The following is a 25,297-nucleotide window of genomic DNA, read 5'->3' as shown; positions in this document are numbered from 1 at the left end:
CCTCTAGAACTCTAGCTCACTTTGTATGGCTAACCCTATAAGTTCACCCAACAGACACCCCATTTCGTTTACTCACTCACCCATGTTCTTATCAAGGAACAATTTTCTCAATATAGAAATATGAAAAAGAAAATAAGGCAAATTTCTTGGTGTCAACATGGCCATGGGACCATAAGCCAGGTGGGAATGGGGCCAGAAGTGTATGAGGGATCAATGTGGTTCATATGGCAAGCACTGTCAAGGTTGTAAACGTGAAAATATAGCTGCTGTGGAAGGGGTAGAAGGAGAAGTAGTAGTGACAGGCAGTGGCGTACCAAGGGGGGGGGGGGGCGGTCCGCCCCGGGTGCACGCCGCTGGGGGGTGCCGCGGCGTGCGCCTGCTCCTTCACGTTTGCTAAACTTCGTTCGTTCGCTGCAGCCCCCTCTACCCCGGAACAGGTTTAGCGAACGCGGAGGAGCAGGCGCGCGCCGCGGCACCCCCCCCCCAGCGGCGTGCACCGGGGGGGGGGGTGTCATTTCGCCAGAGGGGGAGAAGGTGTCATCTAGCAGGGGGGGTGCGCTGCACCCGGTGGGGGGCACATCGGCGCTCCGCCCCGGGTGCCATCCAGGCCAGGAACGCCACTAGTGGCAGGTGCTGGTGAGACAGAAATGGTTGTGGTAAAAAGGCTAAAGAAAGTTCGTTACAGAACAAGAAAAGAGATTCACAGAGGGATTATGGAAAAGAAAAACATTGAGGAGAAAAAAATGGTTGGTTGAAGACAGGTTTAAGGAAGGAGAAAGGAGCAGGTACAGAAGTCAAGGTACAGAACAACAAAGACAGACATGTGAAGGAAAATAGAAAAGAAAAAGGCCTGAAGCTCACAAACTACAAGCTGAAGTAACAGCCACCAAGAAAATGACCTTCCAAGGCCAAGTACTTCAGATGGCAGGAATTCAGTGGCTCAAAAGGAGCTTTCATCAGCTGAGTGAGAACGAAGTTGAGATCCCATGACACTGGTGGAGGTTCGACAGGGGGTTTTGACAAAAGCAAACCTCTCATGAAGCAAACAACCAGAGGCTGTCCAGAGATGGGCTTACCTTCTAAACGCTGATAAGTACTAACTGCACTAAGATGAACCCTTACGGAGTTGGTCTTAAGACTAGACTCAGACAAGTGCAGAAGGTATTTAAGCAGGGTCTGTGTAGGGTAAGTAAGGGGATCTAGGGCCTTGCTTTCATACCAGACGGCAAACCTCCTCCACTTAAAAGAGTAACACCTCTTAGTGGAATCTTTCCTGGAAGCCAGCAAGACTCAGGAGACACCCTCTGAAAGGCCCAAAGAAGCAAATTCTATGCTCTCATCATCCAAGCTGTGAGAGCTAGAGACTGGAGGTTTGGATATAGAAGCAACCCCTCGCTCTGTGTGATGAGGGTCGGAAAACATTCCAATCTCCACGGTTCTTCGGAGGATAATTCCAGAGAAAGAGGGAACCATATCTGCTGCGGCCAGTACAGCGCAAACAGAATCATGGTTCCGTGGTTTTGCTTGAGTTTCAACAAAGTCTTTCCCACAAGAGGAATCAGAGGATACGCATACAGAAAGCCTGTCCCCCAACTGAGGAGGAAGGCATCTGATGCTAATCTGTCGTGGGCCTGAAGCTTGCAACGGACCGAGGGAGCTTGTGATTAATCTGTGAAGTGAAAAGATCTATTGAGGGGGTGCCACACGCTCAGAAGATCTTGCGAGCTATGCTTATACTGAGACCACTCGTGCGGTTGCATTATCCTGCTCAGTCTGTCGGCCAGGGTATTGTTTGTGCCCGCCAGATAAGTGGCTCGAAGGGACATGCCATGTTGGCGAGCCCAATACCACATCCAGAAAGCCTCCCAATACAGAGGGAGTGACCTGGTGCGCCCCCCCCCTAACTTGTTGGTGTAATACATTGCAACCTGATTGTTTGGATGAGAACAATTTGGTGAGATAGCCGATCTCTGAAAGCCTTTAGAGTATTCCAGATTGCCCGAAGCTCCAGGAGGTTGATCTAAAGATTATTTTCCAGGGAGGACCAAACTCCTTGAATGTGAAGCCAAGCTATATGAGCTCCCCATCCCAGGAGAAATGCATCCGTCATCAGCACTTTTTGCGGCTGAGGAATTTGGAATGGAAGTCCCAGAGTCAAACTGGATTGAATTGTCCATCACTGAAGGGAGCGTATAAACTCTGGGGACACTCAGATGACATCTTCTAGCCTCCCCGTGGCTTAATACCACTAAGAAGCCAGGGCTCATTGAGCTGATCTCATGTGAAGATGTGGCAAGAGTGTAACATACACTATGGAAGCCATGTGGCCCAGTAATCTCAACATCTGCCGAGCTGTGACCTGCTGAGAGACACGAACCTTGGACGCCAGCGAAACAAGATTGTCCGCTCTCATCTCCAGGAAGTATGCTCGAACCCTCTGTGTGTTGAGCAGGGCTCCTATGAACTCCAAATCACTGGACAGGGTGTAGATGGGATAGTTTAGAACGAACCCTAGTAGCTCTAGCACCCGAATAGTCATCCGCATGGTCTCCCAAGCACAGTCCTCAGAGGGGCTCTTCATGAGCCAATCGTCAAGACCTGAGAACACATGGACTCCCAGTCTGTGTAGCGATGCTTCAACCAGTGGCGTAGGAAGGGGGGGCGGTCCGCCCCGGGTGCACGCCGCTGGGGGGGGTGTCAGCTCCACCGGTTCCCTGCTCCCTCTCGCCCGCCCCTCGCTTCCAAATCAAGTAAGAATGCGCTCTGGAGGGGGGAGAGTGCACGCCGAGGGGGGGGGGGGGCGCCGTGCTGCACCCGGGGGGGGGGTGCGCAGCGGCGACCCGCCCCGGGTATCAGCCGCCCTCACTACGGCACTGGCTTCAACTACTGCTAGACATTTGGTGAAGACCCTGGGAGGGGTGTGTAAACTTCCTCCTTCTCTGGTAGGGCCGGGCCACCATCCCGGGCTTAGCATTCCACTCTCAGTCACCGCAAAGTAAACACCTCTCCAATGCCAGTTAAGGGGAAAATCCCTTTTATTGTAGTCCACATCCACAGCACATGAGCAAGTTTAAGTACACCCCCTCCCCCAGTCTCAAAACCCCAAAGAAACAGTCCCAGTACTTCAGGAGTCCTTTGTACCCTGAAGGCAACAGATAAGCTTCTCCTCCTTCCCTCCAAAATAAACACTTTTACCTCCAGTGATTTCAGTAGCTTTAGTTCTCAGCAGTACCAGCTCAATTCTGCCTTTTCCCCAACCAGGAAACTCCAATCTTTGAGGTTCACTGCCAGAGAAGTGCTCCTCCCTCTGCACAGCACCAAACAACCCTGTGGCCTCCCACCCACTGCTCTTCTCTCTAGACCAAAGTCTTATCTGGACCCCTCCTCCTCCATGCGTTCCTCCCCACCGGGTATAACAGCAGATAGATCGGTCTCACTTACTTCCCATTCCATGTCCCTTCTCCCCTCCCTTTCCTCTACCCCTCTTCTCTTCAAAGGCTCCAGGATCGCAGCCCTCTCCTTCTCACAGGTGGCAGGAATTATGTACTGATTCTTAAGCCAGGGAAACTGATTCCCCTGGTTCATACGCCCCCCCCTCCTGGTAACTACTGCCTCTCCATTCTCCTCACTGCTGCTGCTGGTGCCAGCTCCTGGAATCCGATCCGGGTTTTGGGTCCCACCCCTTCCCCTGCTGGATTCTGGGTAGGGTAGTTCTGGCTCCCCCGGCTTCAAGAGGGGTTCCCGGGGTCCTGTCCTATTACAGGTGCCATCAATGGATTGAATAATATTGGGGAAAGCGGTGAACCGTGGGGAACACCACAGTCTGCTTTCCAATGGGAAGAGGTTGTTTTATTCATCTTTACTTGATAAAACCTAGTAGTCAGGAATACATTGAATCATTCAATCACCTTTTCTTCGATTCCAATTTTATCGAGTATTCTTTGTAAGATTTAGTGATCAAACATGTTGAATGCGCTGGACATAAACTGTAGTAGGAGGATATTTTTCCCAATTTGAGATTTCCTTTTTAAAATTTTGCTAGTAATGTAATCATAACCATTTCTGTACTGTAGCAAGTCCTGAAGCCTGATTGGGCATTGTGTAGTATAGAGAATTTATGTAGTTAACTAGCTGGTTGGCTGCTATGCCTTCTTATTTTGGTGAATAGAGGTATGGAAGCCACTGGTCTGTAGTTCGAGGTGTCATTGTTTTTCTTGGTATCCTTTGAAATTGGCAAGATTCATTGGGAATCATCCTTCTTGAACATGAAGTTGAGGTGAGAGGTAAGTTGGTCAGGGGGTGTTTTCAAGAAGTAATTGGGGCCTGTATCCAACATGCAGTAGGTGATGGAGAATTTTCTCACTGCTTATAATGCGATCGTCTTGGGCTTTTTTTTTTTTTTTTTAAACAAATACAGCTCCTCTGTCGGCAATGTCTAGCTACACCAACGTGGGGCCTACCCCCTCTGCCTGCATGAAAAACAATCTAGCCAATGTCTAGCTACCCCCAGAGTAAAAACAACTTTGGATGAGCTCTGTCTACATGGATGAATGCTGCTCTCGGTGCAGGTGTAAAAACAACTTCAGGTGAGCTCCAGCTACGCAGCTGAAGGGTTTCATGTTCTATTGACCCCACTATAAACGCGGCCCTGCATTTAATGCAATCATATTTTATGGATCCCAATCATCACGTTATATTGGGGTAAATATAACTTTAGATCCAGGACAGAGATATACAAGTATAAAATGATAAATTTACTATATGTAATCATGTTTTTTTAAATTATGATGCTGGAGTCTGAGTCAGTACATTTTTACCAACTCAGACTCCACCCAAAACTGCTTCTAACTCCAACTCCACAGTCCCGGTTAGTACAGTTTATGAGAAAAGTCACTGCTTATCTCTGAAGTAGCATAGACCCTTGCTACGTTTTGGGACTCTGCCAGATAGTGGAGTGGAGTAGTCGTCTAATGGTTAGCACAATGGGCTCAGAACATGGAGAACTGGGTTCAATTCCCACTGCATCTCCTTGTGAGCCTGACCAAGTCATTTAAACCTCTACTGTACCAGCTACAAAGCATACTGAGAGCCCACTAGGGTCAGAGAAATGACCACAGACAGGTGGTACATCATATCCTTTACCCTTTAATTGTGACCAGGACTGGCCACTGTTGGAAACAAAATGATGAGCTGGATGGACCCTCGATCTGAGCCAGAAGGGGAATGTTCTTATGTTTATAGTAGTGTTAGCTTAATGAGATTTCAAGTTGCATCAATTGAGGGCGGTGTGTTCATTTTTTTTTTCAGAACGGTTTTGTGTGATAGTTCAAATGATAATCCTTCCACATATTGATTACTGCAGTGTTCTGTATGCTGATATACATCAAAAGCGATTGAATAGACCCCAGTTATTGCAAAACACTGCAGCAAAATTGATATGTAGACATAAGGAGTATGATCAGTTATCTCCTCTACTGACTTCATTGCTTGCTGGTGAGAGATCGGGTGGATTTTAAAGTAGTGCGTTTGGTTTATAAAATCTTTACAGGCTGTTGCCTAGTTTCTCATGTTCAGTTGTTAACTTTTCCTGCCAGTAAGATAATGGCCTGTTTTAGCTCTTTGTTGAGACTTGGTTTCCCTTCAGTTAAAGATGTACATTTTAAACATCTTCATGATAGCTTGTTTGACTATCAATCCTGTAAGATCTGAAATATTATACCTGTTTCTATTTGGACCATTCCTACTTAATGTTCAGAAATGCTTTTAATATTTGATAAATATTTAGGTTTTGCTTAAGTTGATGTAATCTCTTTTCTGTAACCTACTTTGATTCCTTTGTTGACTTAAGCAGGATATAAGTGATGGAATGAAATGCCAGGGCTTTTTTTGAGGGGGTACTGAGTGCCGGCACCTCTTCCACTGTCTACTAAATTTGACCCATGGTTCTCGTATTTTAATGAAAGAGCTAAGGTTCTACATACAAATTCCGCCTTGTCATAGATTCCATGACTGGTTGCAGGGGTCCTGGCTATTGTAGGGTGGGTCCCTCAATGATCACTCCACCCCTGAAGGGTAGCCTGGCATTTGAGTACCGGCACCTTTTTGCTAGATGAAATGCACTGTGAAATGCTATAGGTTTTATACAACAAGGTCACCACATAAGGTACTCAGCAAGATTTGGAGAGAAAAAGGTATTCCCTCACCTCAGGGATACCCAACAATTCACCAGTTTCTGGCTGAAATTTTGACCCTTGGCCTATGGCGGAAACAATGTGATTGGACAGTGACTTCTAATATCTTAAACTCTAGGAACTCTTCTTGATTGCTACCTTTTCCACTAAAACTGTGAACTTTAATGGTTTAAAAGAAATCCCGGACTGATGAGTATGGCATGGAAGAGGAGTGACTGATCCCAGGGGCCAATGGCCTTCCAGCATGGCTGGTCTCAACCCCAAGAATCCTGTATCCCATGGGTAGTAGCTCTCAATATGGGCGGTTACTTTCCATGAAGTACGTACTCCAGATCTTCATACCGGTGAAGAATTACAGACCAAAGAACTACACGATAAAAGAGTAGTTACTTACCTGTAACAGGTGTTCTCCGAAGACAGCAGGCTGCATATTCTCACAAGTGGGTGACGCCACGTCGGCCCCGGAGGATTTTAAAGCAAAATCTAAAAATCTCTTCTACGGCGTTCCGTCGCGCGAGCGAACGCACTGCGCATGTGCGCACACCTCTTCTCGCTCGCCGTGCAGACACGCCCCTCAGTTAAATCCAAAAGATGGAGGAGACAACTCCAAAAGGGGAAGGTGGGAGGGTTTGTGAGAATATGCAGCCTGCTGTCTTCGGAGAACACCTGTTACAGGTAAGTAACTACTCTTTCTCCAAAGACAAGCAGGCTGATATTCTCACAAGTGGGGTATCCCTAGCTTCCAGGCTTACACAACACAACAAACAGTGGTCAATTGAGTCTCGCAATGGCGAGGCCAGAATAAAATTGACCTGAAAAGAAGAAACATCTAAATGAGTGTAGCCTGGAACAGAACAAAAATGGGCTTAGGAGGGTTGGAGTTGGATTCTAAACCCCAAAGAAGTTCTGCAGCCCCGACTGCCCAAACCGACTGACGAGTCGGCTATTGCTGAAGGCAGTAGTAAGATGTGAATGTGTGGACTGATGACCACGCCGCAGCTTTGCAGATCTCTTCAATAGTGACTGATCTTAGATGAGCCACCGACTCAGCCATGGCTCTAATTTTGTGAGCCGTGACATGGCCTTCTAGAGTCAGTCCAGCTTGGACAAAAATGAAGGAGATGCACTCTGCTAGCCAAGAAGAAATTATGCGGTTTCCGACAGCAACTGGCATTAAAAGAAATAAACAACTGGTCGGACCGTCCGAGGGAGCTCGTCTGCTCCACGCAAAAAGTGCGGAGCTTGCTTTCGCCAGGGCTTGTAAGATGAGGGAGAAAGAATGTTGGCAAGACAACTGACTGGAGCAGATGGTACTCCGATACCAGCGCCAGTAAGAACTTTGTCTGCATGCGGAGAACTACTCTGTTAAGATGAGAAGTAAGGTAAGGCGCTTGAGCTACTAGAGACCGAAGCTCACCGACCTTACGAGTTGAAGGAACAGCCACTAAGGAAAACGACCTTCCAGGTCCAATACTTCAGATGGCAGGAACCCAGTGGCCCGAATTGAGCTTGCAGCAGCTGGATGAAAACGACATTGGGACCCCAAGATACTGGATAAGGAGTGATAGGAACTCTGACCGAAGCATAAGAGCCAACTGTCAAAATTATTGTGGGTGCTAAGCCCAACAGAAATAATCTCCCTTAGACACATACAAGGAATTTTCTCAATATTGGGGGAGAAATAAACCTCTCGTGAAGTGGACAGCTAAAGGCTGACCTTTCACACGTTGATGATAAGCTCTTATTGCACGAAGATGAATACTGACAGAGTTGGTCTTGAGACCAGACTCAGACAGGTGTAGAAAGAACTCAAGCAAGGTCTGTATAAGACAAGATGCAGGATCTAGGGCCTTGCTGTCACACTAGACGGCAAACCTCTTCCATGAAAAAGAATATCACCTCTTTGTGAAATCTTTTCTGAAAGCAAGCAAGAGTCGGGAGACACTCTGGAAAACTCAACGAAACCCCACTCTCAACATCCAGACCGTGTGAGCCAGAGATTGGAGGTTGGGATGTAGAAGTGCCCCCTCGTTCTGCGTAATGAGAGCTGGAAAACATTCCAACTCCAGAAGAAGAGGGAATCCTATCTGACGCAGCTAGAAAAGAGCAATCAGAATCATGGCTCCACAATCTTGCTTGAGAAACAGCAAAGTCTTTTCCACCAGATGTATGGGAGGATACGCATACAGAAAACCTGTCTCCCAAAGAAGGAGAAAGGCATCCGATGGTAGCCTGCCGTGAACCTGCAGCCTGGAACAGAACTGAGGGACTTTGCGATTGGACTAAGTAGCAAAAAGATCCACTGAGGGGTCTTTCGAACTATAGGCATGCTCAACTGTAGCATTATCCTGCTCAGCCTGTCGGCCAGACTGCTGTTTACGCCAATTAGATAAGTGGCTTGGAGAAAACATGCCGCATTGCGGGCCCACCGCTACATCTGCATGGCATCCTAACTCAGAGGGCAAGATCCAGTACTCCTTTGTTATCGAGTACATCACAACCCGATTGTTTGTTGAATTAAAATAATTTGGTTGGATAGCCAGGAGGGATGCAACCTTCGTCAGCAGCTTTTGACTGAGTAAGGTGCCTCAGAATCAAAATAGAGAGAATTAACCACCTCTGAGGGGAATACCGAAGACTGGCGGACAGTCGGGTTACATCCTCTAGATACCCTAAACTTGATACCACTGGGAAGCTAGGATGCACTGAGCGGATGTCATGTGCAAAAGTGCCATGGGAGTTACGTGAACTGTGGAAGCCATGTGTCAAGAAGTCTCAATATGTACTGTGCTGTAATCTGTTGAGACGGGCAATCATCGTGTTAAGGGAACACATGCACTCTCAGTCCATGAAGATACGCTGCAACAACAGCCAGGCACTAGGAAAAAAACATACTCTGGATGCAAAGAGAGTATAAGTATCCTGTAAATCCAGAGAGCATAACCAATCGTTTTCCTGAAGTATGGGAAGAAGGATGCCCAGGGAAAGCATCCTGAACCAAATCTGTTTAGGCCCCTTATGTCTATGATGGGACGCAACCCACAAAGAAAGACCTGGAATAGAATCTCAACCCTTCTTGCCCTGGTGGAACGGGCTCGACTGCATTGGAACTGAGAAAAGCAGAGAGTTCCTCTGCAAGTACTCACTTTTGATGGAAGCTAAAGGATTAAGCTTCCAATGAACAATGTGGAGGGTTTGATTCCAGATTGAGAATGTATCCTAACCGGACTAGTTGAAAAACCCCACCGGTTGGAGGATAAAAGAAGTCACCATTGGTGGAGAAAATGTAAACTTCCCCCCCGACAGGCAGAATGGCCGGTACGGACATTTTTTTTTTTTTTAGTGGCTATACTGAATTGGAGCCAGTCAAAAACCCCTCTGTTTCCTGGGGAATAGGTGCAGGGGCCTGATTAGGTGCACGCCGCTGACTAGAACGAGCGTGCTGAGGCATAGCCCGAACCGGCTGTCGAGAAGTAGGAGTATAGGTACGACCCCTTAAGGCACAAGGAAAACTACTCCTCTCTCTAAAGAACTTCCAAGATGAGGAAGTGTATGCACAGCATATCTACAGTTTTCTGCTGAGTCTCCTCCTCCAGGAGAGAGGCACACAGTCATGAGAGTCTGCGCATCACTGTACCTAGAGCAGAAATCTAGGTGTTACATTACAAGTGTCGAAAATGCCCTTGGACAGGAACCTGCGACACACCGTGTGCTACCTGACCACTTGGTGAAAAGGTTTAGCCTACTCCGGTGGGAATGCTCGTAAAGATCTGACAAGACTTGATTTGGGATGCGATCATGCCAGCCTGGTACGCCATTCTCCAAAAGAGGCTAAGGATGTATGCTCTGGCCCCGGGGGCGCCGAAATAAGTTCTTAGAACTCCTATCTGTTCTGAGTGCAGAAGACTCAGGTGAAGATAGTAGTCCAGGACCTCTAGCATCTGGGCATTGGGATTCACAATCTCCACTGTAATGTCAGATGACCATCATTGAACTGAACTAACTACTCAAACAGAGCAGCTCAGATCCAAACGCGTCCGATATGGAGGCTACTATGGGTCGAGAAGTTGCCCCAGTAGGGTGCGAACACCCATACCAGAGGCAGCATCGGTGAAGGAGACCAGGTGAAAAGCCAGATGCCGCAGGAGGCGGTAGCACCCATGGCATCCAATGGTACCCATGGTCCCGAAGCCAAGGACAAAGTCTGGAAATACAAGGGAATCGAAACCAGACTGCTAGACCATGGCACCGATGGTACCGATGACACACATGGTACCGATGGACCCCGGTACCAATGGTACCCATGGTACTTGGTACCGATGATAGTCATGGTATCTGGTATCGATGGTACCCATGATACCTGGTACCGATGGTAGCCATGACATGTGGTACCAATGGTACCCATGATATCCGGCACCAACAGCACCGACGGTACCGATGGTACACATGGCACCGACGGTGCTCATGACACCTGGTACCAATGGCACCCATGGCACCGATGGTACCTGGTCATATCTGGTATCGATGGTACTCATGTGCCGACGGCATCCATGATACCTGATACCCATGTATCCACGGTACCGACAATACCTGATACTATGGTACCGATGGCAGTCATGATACTCGGTACCGATGGGCGATGATACCTGGTACCGATAGTCGATGGTGCCCATGATACCTGGTGCCGATGGTGCCCATGACTCCCGGTACCGACAGCACCCATGGCACCGATGACACTCGGCATCGACGGCACCCATGGTACCGATGATACCCGGTGCCGACGGGACCCATGGTACCGATGATACCCGGTACCGACGGGACCCATGACACCGACCATGGTACCAATGTAGTTGGTATCGATACTCCTCGGTACCGACGCACCGATGATATTCGGTACCGACAGTACCCATGGCACCGATGATACTCGGTACCGACGGCACTCATGGCACCGATGATACCCGGTACCGACAGCACCCATGGCACCGATGACACTCGGCATCGACGGCACCCATGGTACCGATGATACCCGGTGCCGACGGGACCCATGGTACCGATGATACCTGGTACCGACGGGACCCATGACACCGACCATGGTACCAATGTTCCTGGTATCGATACTCCTCGGTACCGACGGTACCCATGACACCTGGCACCGATGGTATCCACGGCACCGATGATATCTGGTACCGATGTACCGGTGCATCGACGTCCAATGCCAGGATACCTCCATAACAGAGGGAGCAACGCTCTCGGCACCGACTGATGTCTGAAGCCCGGATACCTCCATAACCGAGGGAGCAAAGCTCTGGGCATCTCCTTTGGGCATCCCTGGCAGAGTAGAATACGTCTCGTTTCTTTGAGACACTACTTGCGCTTCACAGGGAGATGATCCGGCCCAAGACACATCCGCCGATGCGCCCGAATGACCTGCCAAGCAGGAGGCGCCGAGGCAGGTGGAGACCTATTCAATGCATAACTATACCCAGCGTGCATCGGTCTCTGTCGGACTCCAGAATGATCTCCTTTGGGCATCCCTGGCAGAGTAGAATACGTCTCGTCTTTGAGACACTACTTGCGCTTCACAGGGAGATGATCCGGCCCAAGACACATCCTCCGATGCGCCCGAATGACCTGCAGAGCAGGAGGCGCCGAGGCGGGTGGAGACTCACTTCAAAGGTTACACCACTGTTATTGTGTCACCAGGTTGCCCATGCAGTGGCTGACCAGGGATGCACCTGCTTAGGTTCCTGGTTTTTCCTGTGACATACACCTTCACACTTGTGGGGCTTAAAGACAGTGGTGTGCTGGAGCAGGCTCTCACAGCTCTGGAGAGCCATTTGTAAAGTTTTAATAAATGGATCCTAAAAATGTGGGCTTGTTTAGTTTGCTGGCGAGAGAGAGCCCACAGATAACAATATGCCAGCATTTTTATAAGAAAAGAGAAGCTTATATGCTTTGTTTTCCTTTCAGGCACAGCCCCTTGTGACTCTGGCAACTACTTAACTTTTCCTTGCCCCAGGTACAAAAAAGTACCTGTATATATAAGCCACAATGAGCCTGCCATGAAAGGATCAAATGAAAAAATAAAGAACACCCAAAAAGGGTAAAATAAAAAAATAAAAAAGAGATTTTACTCCGAGGACCTGAAGAAAACACGAAGCACTAACAAACTCCGTGTCTCCTCAGACGCGGAAAAAGAAAAACTGAGGGGCGTGTCCGCACGGCGAGCGGGAAGAGGTGTGCGCACATGCGCAGTGCGTTCGCTCGCGCGACGGAACGCCGTAGAAGAGATTTTTAGATTTTGCTTTAAAATCCTCCGGGGCCGACGTGGCGTCACCCACTTGTGAGAATATCAGCCTGCTTGTCTTTGGAGAATGTGAGATATCCCACATCTAAAGCAATATGTTTAAAAAGGATTCATGGGAATTAATTTCTTTACAGGCAGTCAAGATGTGGAATGATGTCCTTTGAGACATTAGATCCATTCCATCTTATTTTGCTTTTAGAAAGGCTTTACCAATAGAAATCAAACAAAATAAAACACGGAAAAGAAAATAAGATGGTTGCCCTTCTTCGTCATTTGCTTATTTCCGATCTGACGAAGAAGGGCAACCTTCGAAAGCTAATCAAGAAATGTATTAAGTTATGTCCAATAAAAAAGGTATCATCTTATTTTCTTTTCCATGTTTTATTTTGTTTGATTTCTATTGATAACCTTAAGAGTGGACTAACACGGCTACCACACTCCTCTACTTAAGAAAGGCTTTAAAAACATTTTTGAGTTATAACCTACTTGTACTTGTTTGATGTAACTTATAGCTAACTAAATGTAATTCCCCTTTTTGTGAAGGCTTATTTTGTTTGTTAACTGCTCCAGATCCTTTGGGAGAGTTGGCAGTTTATAAAACACGAACAGACAGTGATAAAAAATATCAGTTTCAGGGTATTTACCTGGTAGCAGAGATGAAGTCAACAGGTTTCAGAAAGAGCTAAGAGACTACACTAGCAGTATTAGACTGAGGACTCATCACAGTGTATTGAATAGCAGAGTCCAGCTTTGGCTGTCCTGGACATCACATACATCACAACAAATGCGGCAACTCCAACTTCTGCAGAATACAGCTGCTAGATTTTTGGATCAGGCAGGTTTTGTGAAGTTGACTAAGATTAGAACCTCAAATTCCATTTAAAATAGCCTGTGTGGTCTATAAATGTGTTTATGGTGCTAATTCAGTTATGGTAGGAAACTTCCTTGCTTATATTCCCAAGTTATAAAGGGCATCTAGGGAGTTCTAAAAATCTCTCTCGATGTCCCTTCTGTAAAAAAAACATGCGATTGAAGTCTGTTCGGAAACATTCTTTTGCTTTCCAAGCACAAAAATATAGAATAATCTACCTACAACAGTTTGCTTAACTACTCCTTACAGTTCATTTTGAACAGTTTTTAAAAAAACTTTTGTTCGTTTCTTAATGTTTTATAAAAATGACTTTGATGAATATTTTTTTAATTAAAATTAGATTATTGATTTTAATGTAATTCTATCCAGTTGGGGTCTCTCTTTGTTCTGTGATCCACTTTGAATTGCAAGTTAAAAGCAGAATAGAATAGTATAGTAACTGAGCCCAAAGACAACTTAGCACTCGGAACCACTAATGTGCTTTCACTAGGCCCCAGCGAAATAATTGCCTTCTCACCAGAACCAATTCTGAATATATTATTCATTAGGCTCAGCTAGGGCTCCTTTACACTAGGCTCCTGCTGGAGATCTCTGTTCCCTAGAGCAACTAACTTCTACTAAGCCCAGCTACAGTTGCCCCCTTCTGTAGGTTGCTTAACTGTCCTCAGTGCAAGCAATAGCATTCTATGCCAATGGAAAGAGCTAAACCCAAATTCAGTTTGTCATTTTACAGCGCACATACCTTACAAAGGAGCTGGAGAAGAGCCCTACTAGAGCCACAGTAGCCCCAATCACAGCTGTTTTTCGACATCCAAATATATCTGTGAATACACTGACGATGGGGGAGCAGAAGAAGATCATTCCCATACACAGTGAGCTCACCCAGGCTGCAAGACAGAGAAAGAAACAAGACATCAATGTGACAGCTGCAATACCTATCCCAAGAAACCTCAGCACACTGGTTTCATATCCTTTTCTCCACTGTCTTCTTCCTGTTTTGTAGTTACTAGTTTTGCCCTCTGTGGCAGTGAACCTCATTCTAAAAGCCTGACCTACTGCACCTGGAACCTAATGAACTGCCTGCTGGATGGGCTATATAAGCCACAGTTATTTATAGTAATAGTATATTCTATCAGTCTGAGGTTAAAAATCAATAATGGTACAATCCATATGCAATAAACATGTTAATGGAGATTACATCTTTCTGTAGAGGCACTCCAGTCAGTCAGGTTTTGAGTATATCCACAATGAATATTGAGAACGATTTGCAAGCAGTGGAGGCAGTACATGCAAATCTCTCTCATGAATATTCATTGTGGGTATCCTGAAAACCTGACTGGCTGGGGTGCCTCCAGGACCAGGTTTGGGAACCACTGCTCTAGAGTTTTACAGGTGGAGTTTTACAGTTGGGAGTAGAGGAGTGTGGTAGCCGTGTTAGTCCACTCTTAAGGTTATCAATAGAAATCAAACAAAATAAAACATGGAAAAGAAAATAAGATACCACCTTTTTTATTGGACATAACTTAATATAGAAATGTATTAAGTTATGTCCAATAAAAAAGGTATCATTTTATTTTATTTTCCATGTTTTATTTTGTTTGATTTCTATTGATAACAGTTGGGAGTGAAATCAGAAATGTGCTACTCAAGCTCACTTAATATGAACTCAACTTCCTGTAGTCAGGCTACATCAGAAAAACCTAACGATCTCTCCTAAACTGGGTAGTCTACTTTGTTTTTAATCACACAAAATAGTCCTTCCTAGTCCACAATCTTTACATTTTATAAGAACATAAAAATAGCCGTACTGGGTCAGACTAATGGTCCATCTAGCCCAATATCCTGCTTCCAACAGTGGCCACTTCAGGTCACAAGTACCTGATAAACTGATCCCAGGGACAACCAGTGGCTTTCCCCATGTCTAGCTCAATAGCAGACTACGGACTTTTTCTCCAGGAAGTTCTCCAAATCTTTTTGTAAACCCAGATACATCAACCACTGATACCACATCCTCTGGCCCAGTGATACTGAGTACTCACATCAACACAGTCATCACCATAAACAATCTGCATCAGGCAGTGAATTTCAATTGGAGGGATATCGCAGCACATTGATTAAATAGCACCGATTGCTATAGAATACAATACAATAAATGTTATAACCCACTGAAAACCAAAAATAAACTCAGCACAGATTACAATCAAGAGGGCTAGCAATATCTAGTGAAATTACATAAACAGAAAAAAAATATTAGCAATAATTACTCAGGCAGATGATCAAAACTCCGGCTCTGCATTGAACAGCACACCAGAACTCTCCCCAAATGTTCAATGTTAATTACATGCAAATATAGGTACGCTATAAGCGTTGAGCATTCAGCTGTTCTGGCGTGCTATTCTGGCGCATGCACTCAGGCATGGAGACAGAGCATGAACAACAACAACAAAAATCTGACCAGCTCGACTCCAAGGAAACAGTCTACTACTGCTGAACCCTATCAGGAGCCAGCCCTAAATTATATCATGCCCAGCACTTCTCTGAAGAAAGCTGAAATGCCAGTATAGACTCAGCACAAGAAATACAACAGAAATAGACCCCAAAAGCTACTCTACCCTACCCTGAAACAGCTCACCAGAAACTTCACAGAGCAGCCAGACAGGAAAACAAGGGGAAACAGCACCTTACTGAATAAGAGAAGATGAAAGACCAGGCTGGTGTCCCTGCATGAAGTGCAAAGAAGCAGCCCCTGAGCCCAGAGCTCTGCCTTCACAAGCAGGATTGGCCGTCCCATGGGCTAATCTACAAGGAACAGTTGAGAAAGGAGGAGGAGGAGAGGAGAGGAGGGGGCTTCTCCTGTACCCTTATGTCAGCTCTGAGCTGGCTTAATTCTGGGGCGGTAAGGCAGTTTGGGGTTTGGGCACTATTCTTCTGATCATTGGGAGGGAATGGGTAGTTATTTAATTTGTCTACCTCTTATGCTATGCTCTGGCGCGCTCAGTATTCCCCGCACTAGAGCCCTTCGATCATTCAGCACCAGCAAATACAGGCGCTAGTCTGGCGCTAAGGGTCTCTAGCGCTTGCATTTGCTTTTGAGCATCTGCTCAGAGAATTTATTAAACAGGTACGTTTTAAGTAATTTTCTAAATATCTTAAATAACAAACCTTAACTGTTCAGGTCTTTATCTGCAGTCATTTACTATGTTATCTGCATATAATAGTAGTAATTCTCCTGATCATAGGGGAGAGTTGGGAGCCTTGGGGAACCCCACATTGCGTAATCCTTTGAAAAGGTTTCTGTTTTGTTTCAAACGAATTTGTTGAACCATTTGAGAACTGATACGGTTTTCCCAATCTGGTTCAATCGCTCCAGTAATAGTGGGTGATCCACCACGTCGAATGCTGTCGAGATGTCAAACTGAAGTAGCAGAACCTGCTCACCCTTGCATAGGTATCGTTTGACAAATGTTTTATTTATTTGTGACATTTATATCCCACATTATCCCAAACAAGTTTGAGTTCAATGTGGCTTACAATAAACAGTATAGGATGCATAACAAAGAATAATGCATAAGAAAGTAATTCATTGTAAGAATCTAATTTTACAATACAATATCAAACATACTGGGATAGCTATGGATATTTAACATTTAGAAAATCTATTATGAATGAGAAATTATACATGAAGCAAAGAGAAAGTTAATGGTAAATAGAGTAATAACCAATTCAGGTCATAATTAGTTGTTTGAGATATGGTTGTTCTTTGTGAGGGTTTGTTTGAATAGGAACGATTTGAGGATTTTGCAGAATCTAGTATATTCCTGTATATTTCTTATTTTGGGTGGTCAGGAGTTCCACCATTTGGTTCCTAGGTAAGTGAAGTCTGCAGAGTGGACAGTTTGTAGATCACTTTTTTTGCAATTTGGGAGGTGTAGTCTGAGAGAGTTTCTTGCCTCATATTCAGAGTTTTTGAGGTAAGTTTATTAACCCATTAGTGCCCAATGTTCCCATATTTGTATTGGGCACTATTAGGTTAATGGTACCATATAATCTGGAGCTGTGCCATTTAGTATTTGAAAGATAAAGGTACATAATTTGAATGTGATTCTTGCTTTGATGGGAAGCCAGTGTAATTTGATTAATAAAGGGGAGGCACTTTTAAAACGAGAGATTTTATATATGAAGCTGACTGCAGTGTTTTGAGCTGTTTGGAGTTTTTTCAACAGGTTCTCCTTACAGCCAACATATATGGCATTACAATAATCGAATTGGGATAATGTTAATGATTGTACCAATAGTCTGAATGTTTCTGTTTCTGATAGGGTCTGATCCTTTTTTAGTTTCCAAAGAGACCTGAAAGATTTTGTAATTACTAAGGAAACTTAAGTAAATGTTAATGTTTGTCTATAATTATACCTAGAATTTTCAGATTGTCAATGGGGAATGAAGTGTTGTCAATTGTGAAAATGTTGTAGTTGTTTTGGTCAAATAGGTTGGTAATGACCATTAATTTAGTTTTTTTTCTATATTTAGCTTTAATTTGGATTCTGAGGCCCAGATTTCCATCAAATTTAAGTCAAGCTTTGCCTTTTGTAAGATGTCTTTAATGTTCTACTTGAAAATTATGTATATGGTAATATCATCAGCATATATGAATGTTTTGAATCCTGCTGTTTCTAGTCTGTTGCCTAGTGGTGACATCATTACATTAAACAGAATGGGCGATAATGGAGAACCCTGAGGGACTCCACAGTCCGATGACCAAGGAGAGGATACGGTTCCTTTCATTTTCACTTTGTAAGATCTTAATTTCAGGAATCCTTGAAACCATTTGTGGACTGTGCCACATATATACCAAAGTTGTCTAGTATGTTTAGTAGGATATTATGATCTACTACATCGAATGCACTAGACATATCAAACTGCATTATTAAGATCTTAGACCCTATGCTAATTTCTATTCTGAGATTTGATACTAGGGTAGTAAGGACAGTCTCGGTGCTATAGCATGGTCTGAAACTTGATTGCGATTTGTGTATTAGGAAGAAAGGTAATCCATAGTTTGTGCTGCTACTATTCCTTCCATCACCTTTATCATCAAAGGAATGGAGGCTACTGGTCTGTAGTTTGTTACATCAGTTATGGTAATTGAATTGTTTTTTGGTATTGGTATTAGGATAATAGAACCTTTATTATCAGGGAAAGTGCCGTGGAATAGAAGAAAGTAGATATACTGCTGAATCAGACTGATGAATATATTAGGAGCTTCCTTCATAAGGTAACTACGACAAGGATCTAGTATTCATTGTGAGTTTGAATATTTTAGGAGGTAATGTTTTACTGTGTCATGGGTTGGTAGTTGGAAAGAAGACCAGATTCTGTTGGTGGCTATTCCTGTATGTGTTTCTGACTGTTTTCGTAAATATCTTGATAGTTGACTTAATTTGAGGATTCCTTTTCTGATTTTAACTATTTTTTGTTCGAAAAAAGGAACCAGTTGCTCTGCTGTTGATTTGTCTTTAGCCCATTTTCTTTTCCACTTTTCTACATTTTCTTTTCAAAAGAAGGATAGATTGATTAAACCAAGGTGAAATTTTCTGGGTTGATGTAAATTTGAGGAGAGCTATGTTACTTAAGATATTTTCACATAGGTCATCCCATTTTATGCGCAATCCATGAGCATGGGAATTGTGCCAATGAAAGCATGATAGAAAGGTCTCCACTTGAAAGCATGCAAAACTATGCATAGTCCAATTCAGTTGTACTGTCCTTTAGATGCCAATGACAAGACGATGGCACCTTCTTCTGTTAGCCTAATGTATAAGCTGAAGCCAGTTCTTCCTGGACATCTTTACTCAAATACTCCCAAGGCAAATTTATATCGTAATGACAGTTGCATATATGCAAAAACTATCAGTAGTGGGTAGAGAAAATTCTCAGAGGTCAAGCAGGCCTATAATTCTCACAAACGGGTAACGTGGGTCCACGTTGCCGGTCTGGAGCTTATAACAACCTTAGATAGGTCTTTGTGCGAGACGTGCTCCATCGTCCATGTATGATTGCTATCCTGCCTGGCGCAACAGCGTGGGACCAGCAGTTCTTTTTTTTCAGTGGTGAGGGGAGGATGTTTTTATTGTAAGCCATATTGAACTCAAACTTGTTTGGGATAATGTGGGATATAAATGTCACAAATAAATAAAATAAAGAGCTTTATAGAGAATGTCAATTGTTGGGAATTGCAGTTTAAGTTCATCTTGGGTCTATGTGTTCCCTAGAAAGGTGTTTTTGGTTGTCAACTACTTTCTAGTACCTTGTCACAATGGAGTTGTGGAATTCACATGGATCCTCTGCTCCCATTTGACTGCTGTACTCTCTCAACTCCTCTACCAGGGGAGCTGAAGGGCTTCTTACATTGCACAATACTAATGGCAAAGAAGTCGATCTTGTTGTATTGGTTGTCTCCATAGGCCCCATCCTTGCAGCAATGGCATTCTCATATGATTACCTTGTTACAAATTGAGCTATTAGCGGCTCAAGACATCACCTCCCCATCAGAGTGACTAAATTTATCTAGAGTAACTTTTGGAACACACTTTCGCCATGCGGCTCATAGTTGATTGTTGAACATTTAGGGTGGGGTACCTTGAAGGGGGAATGTTTGGATGGGGGGGGGGAGGAAGAGTGGTGTTTTTGATATTTCCACAGTTTGTTTTTTTATTATCCTTGTTTACATTAATAAAGACAGGGCCATAAAATACAAAAGGCATTCTTCTGTGTCACCTCCCAATAGGCTATTGCCTTTGAGAACCAAAGCGGCTTTCTTTTCCTCTTACTAAAACTTAAATGTCTGATATTTGTTTAACACTGGTCTTGGTCTTCCGTGGAGGTTACATTGAATGCCATCTGGAAGGCGCTTCGGGACCTGACGGCGGTAGTAAATAACTTTGTTTCAGATATAATGTTATTGGAGAGTTACATGGACAATTTGACTGAACCCTTTGAGAGTGAAAAATTGATATAATAAATGAAGTTCTACACAAGCTAGAAGTGGTTATGATCCTGAAAATGATAATGGACCAGAAACTTTGAATGATAAGGTGGATGTTATTGTGGATGATAAATGTTGAGATTATTGTTTTTCCCCAGAGTTCCAGGTATGACTCCTAAAGTTTTCCTCAGAAATATTTCCTTAATTATTACTTTGAAAGGAGTGAAGCCTGTGAAAACTGGGATTGCTTTAATCAGTGGGATTTGAATTAGAGACTTAAGTATATGTATTGTTAAATAATTTCTGGTTTTTAAAAGAGAGAGAACGTAATCAGATGTTTTTTTTTTTTTGTTACATTTGTACCCCGCGCTTTCCCACTCATGGTAGGCTCAATGCGGCTTACATGGAGCAATGGAGGGTTAAGTGACTTGCCCAGAGTCACAAGGAGCTGCCTGTGCCTGAAGTGGGAATCGAACTCAGTTCCTCAGTTCCCCAGGACCAAAGTCCACCACCCTAACCACTAGGCCACTCCTCCACTCCTAACTTTCTAACTAAAATCTGGACAATAAGTATGTTCTCAATGAAATGAATTGACTATACACCATATTTGGTCTTGAAGAAGCCAACCAGATGATCAATGTGGAATAATGAATTAGATGAGTAATATCTGGGGATAATCAGGTTAATACCATGTTTTCTTTTTTTCTGTTTACTGTTTAATTGATGATCTTGTCTTATCTCACTCTCCCTATTTTTCTTCACTTTGTGGTCTAAGAAAGAGAAAGATTGTATATAATCCATATATACAGTTGGGATTGTTTTCTTCTTATCTTGTATTAATGTGCAGTCATCTCTGTATTACTGTTTGCAAGTGACCCTTGTAAAATTAAAAATTAAATTATAAATAAATGATTTAATAACAACACTGGTCTTGGTAGAAAATCAGAGATTTATCTGTGGATTTCCTACTTACTTTAGAAGTGATTTTGCATTAGCCCTCCTACCCTCTCCCCCACCTTTTCTTGGAGGCAGGCTTTTGTTGCAAAGCAGCAGTGTAAGAAAGTGTTTCAATACACCACTGGAGATTGGTTTCACAGATAACACATTCTACAGATGTTAGGTTGTTTTTTTTAGATATGTAAAAGTGATAGCAGGAAGTGCCAAAATGGCATTGGAGGCTCAAGGGTAAAGGGGAGGAATATGTAGAAGCTGATAAGGATAAAGCTGAACTCCTTATTTCTGTTCTGTGATCACAGATGAAAGGCCAGGGGGGTAGGACTACAGAAAATAAAGGTTAATGTCTCTCTACCTTTTCTATCTATATGTTCCATCTCTGCTTACACCCTATGCTGTAAAATGTTTTATTGTGTTGGCATTGTAATGTGGTATACTATGCCATACTTTGTGTTTGAATATTTTTACTGCTGTAATTGTCTATTACTTATGTTTGACTTATGCTTGTTGTACACTGCCTGGAGTAAATTCCTTCAAAAAGGCAGTAAATAAATCCTAATAAATAAAAGAAAGTCTAATGAATAATGTGAATGGATGTATGGTAGACCAAGACAGATTCTCAGAACACTGTGTTCATAAGGAGGTAAACTAAAAATAGACAAAATGATGGGGCCTGATGGGATACATCCGAGGGTGCTCAAAGATGTTCTTGCAGCTCCACTGTCTGACCTCTTCAATGCTTCTTTAGAGTCTGGAGTGAAGAGCGGATGTGGTCCCTCTGCACAACAGCAGATGGAGGAGGTTGGGAATTACAGACCTGTCAGTCTGACCTTAGTGGTAAGTAAACAAATGGAAACACTTCTAAAGCAGAGGATTGTGAGGTTTCTCGAATCGAATGGACTGCAGGACCAAGGCAGCATGGTTTCACTAGATGAAGGTCTTATCAGACAAATCTGATTTGTTTGACTGGGTGACCAGACATTTGGACGTGGGATGAGCGCTAGATGTGTACTTGGAGTTTACTACTACTACTACTATTTAACATTTCTAGAGCGCTACAAAGTGTACGCAGCGCTGTACAAACACAGAAGAAAGACAGTCCCTGCTCAAAGAGCTTACAATCTAATAGACAAAAAGTAAAGCATTTAAATTTAAAATATTTAAGCAGTCAAGCACAAGAGAACAGTCACAGAAGGACTGAAGATGTTGAAGGGTGGTCAGTGTGATTAGGTGTAACTCTGGTTGGAGTAGTGGGAGAAGGTGATAGAAGAATAGAAATGGGTGAGGTAAAGTAATGAGTGGGTTGATAGGGAGGTTATATAAGACATGTCACTCTAGGGGTGGGTGGGTAGAGGGGTAGGGTGGGTGGAAGCAGGAGAAGGTATTCTCTGCAGCCTATCTGTGAGATGGAAAATGCTCTCTGAAGCTGCTGCTATAAGTTGTTAGTTTTCTCTCCCTGAAAGAGATCCAAGCCACACCCACGAAGTTCAAAGGGGAGGAAATGGCAGTGCTTGATGAAAAAGAGAGCTCAGTTTGATAGGAGATATACTATAGGATGTCATTCTGAGGCCAGGCTAAGTCTAAAGCAGGAGAAGGTATTCTCTGCAGCCTATCTGTGAGATGGAAAATGCTCTCTGAAGCTGCTGCTATAAGTTGTTAGTTTTCTCTCCCTGAAAGAGATCCAAGCCACACCCACGAAGTTCAAAGGGGAGGAAATGGCAGTGCTTGATGAAAAAGAGAGCTCAGTTTGATAGGAGATATACTATAGGATGTCATTCTGAGGCCAGGCTAAGTCTAAAGCAGGAGAAGGTATTCTCTGCAGCCTATCTGTGAGATGGAAAATGCTCTCTGAAGCTGCTGCTATAAGTTGTTAGTTTTCTCTCCCTGAAAGAGATCCAAGCCACACCCACGAAGTTCAAAGGGGAGGAAATGGCAGTGCTTGATGAAAAAGAGAGCTCAGTTTGATAGGAGATATACTATAGGATGTCATTCTGAGGCCAGGCTAAGTCTAAAGCAGGAGAAGGTATTCTCTGCAGCCTATCTGTGAGATGGAAAATGCTCTCTGAAGCTGCTGCTATAAGTTGTTAGTTTTCTCTCCCTGAAAGAGATCCAAGCCACACCCACGAAGTTCAAACTGTCAGTGGGGAGGGTGAGGGGAGGAAATGGCAGTGCTTGATGAAAAAGAGAGCTCAGTTTGATAGGAGATATACTATAGTTTAGCACAGCCTTTGACACGGTTCCGCACAGGTGACTAAAACTGTGGGACCTAAAGTGACTGACTGGGTTAAAAACTGGTTAAAAGTAAGGAGACAGAGGGTAGTGGTAAATGGAGCTTGCTCTGAGGGAAAGTATGTCAGTGATGTATCACAGGGTTCAGTTCTTGGGCTGGTTCTTTAACATCTTTGAGTGATATTGCAGAAGGACTGTCTGATAAGGTTTATCTCTTTGCAGATCATAAACTGTAATAGAGTGAACACCCCAGAGGATGTGAATAGCATGAGGAAGGATCTAGTGAAGCTTGAAGAATGCTGTAATAATTGGCAACTAAGATTTAATGCTAAAAAATAAAGGGTCATGCACTTGGGTTACAAAAATCCAAGTGACCAGTACAGTATAGACATGTGTACAAAGGAAGAGCAGGACTTGGGGGCAATTGTGTCTGATCTTAAGGTGACCAAACAAGTATAAAAGGCAACGGTCAAAGCCAGGATGCTCAGCTGCATAAGGAGAGGGATGACCAGCAGGAAAAAAAAAAAAAAAAAAAAAAAAAAGAGGCGATAGTGCCCTTGTATAAGTCTCTGGTGAGGCCCCATTTAGACTACTGTGTGCAGTTCTGGAGATTGCACCTATGGAAAGATATAAACAGGATGGAGTCAGTCCAGAGGGTGACTACAAAATTGGTCACTAGTCTGTCATAGAACCTATAAGGCCAGGTTTATGAACCTCAACATGTATACACTGGAAGAAAGGCGTGAGAGGGGACAGACAGAGACATTTAAATACCTCAGTGGATTTAATGTACAAAAGGTGAGCCTTTTTCAAACGAAGGAAAACTCTGGAAATGAGGACATAGAATGAAGTTAAGAGGAAATAGGCTTAGGAGTAATCTAAGAAAATACTCGTTCACAGAAAAGGTGGTGAATGCGTGGAATGGCTTCCTGGTGGAGGTTGTGGAGACAAGGACTAAATTTAAGAAAGCGTGGGACAGGCACATGGGATCTCTTAGGGAAGGGGGGTGGGACTTGATATACTGCCTTTTTGTGGTTACAATCAAAGTGGTTTACATATTATATACAGGTACTTATTTTGTACATGGGGCAATGACTGTCCCAGAGTCATAAGGAGCTGCAGTGAGAATCAAACCCAGTTCACCAGGATCAAAGCCCGCTATACTAAACGCAAGGCTACTCCTCTACTCCTCAGTAACTACTAACTCCAAAGGAGAAGTTAGTTGTTACTGAGAATGGGCAGTCATGTTTTTTACCTTCCTACCAAAAAGAATTTGTTGCCCTTAAAAATAGCTCCTTTCAGTTTTGCCCACAGCTTTTCTACTTTCCTCAGATGTTCCCCAACCAGCTAACTCCTTCATTATTCCCCTATCTTGACAAAGTTGGTTCTTTTGAAGCTTAGAAACTTCACCTTTGCATAAATATCAAGATGCTCAGGATTCAGCCTTAGTGTGTGGTTTTACCACATTCAAAGTATTTTTTAGGTTATCAATAGAAATCAAACAAAATAAACACACCTCTTTACTAAAGTATTTTTTGAACACACATTAAGAAAGATTGGCATGTTTACAAGCATATGATTTGGTTCCCCATCCTGTTTGCATTTTGTAGGACTAGAAATTCAAAAGACTGGCATATTTGTTCTCTTCAGTTTTCCCTGTGGCAATACAGCAGGAAGTAAGGTCGTCATCACTGTAACCACTGTTCTGTTTGCAAAGATGCAACTGTGATCAATTTAATTAGCCATCCGATGCTTCCATT

General features: G+C 43.8%; 1 protein-coding gene across 1 annotated transcript in view; it reads right to left on the bottom strand.

Annotated features, from left to right (window-relative positions):
* SLC16A10 (solute carrier family 16 member 10) overlaps positions 1-25,297 on the bottom strand; it is a 149,890-nt gene that overhangs the window by 36,333 nt on the left and 88,260 nt on the right. The window contains exon 2 of the mRNA XM_030199214.1: positions 14,112-14,256. Coding sequence (XP_030055074.1) covers positions 14,112-14,256 — 145 coding nt within the window. The remainder of the gene's footprint in view (positions 1-14,111; positions 14,257-25,297) is intronic.

Source organism: Microcaecilia unicolor, chromosome 3 (assembly GCF_901765095.1).
Source record: "Microcaecilia unicolor chromosome 3, aMicUni1.1, whole genome shotgun sequence".
In the NCBI taxonomy this organism is placed as follows: domain Eukaryota; kingdom Metazoa; phylum Chordata; class Amphibia; order Gymnophiona; family Siphonopidae; genus Microcaecilia; species Microcaecilia unicolor.
Note: the sequence above shows the minus strand (reverse complement) of the source record. Positions and strands in the feature narration are given on the sequence as shown.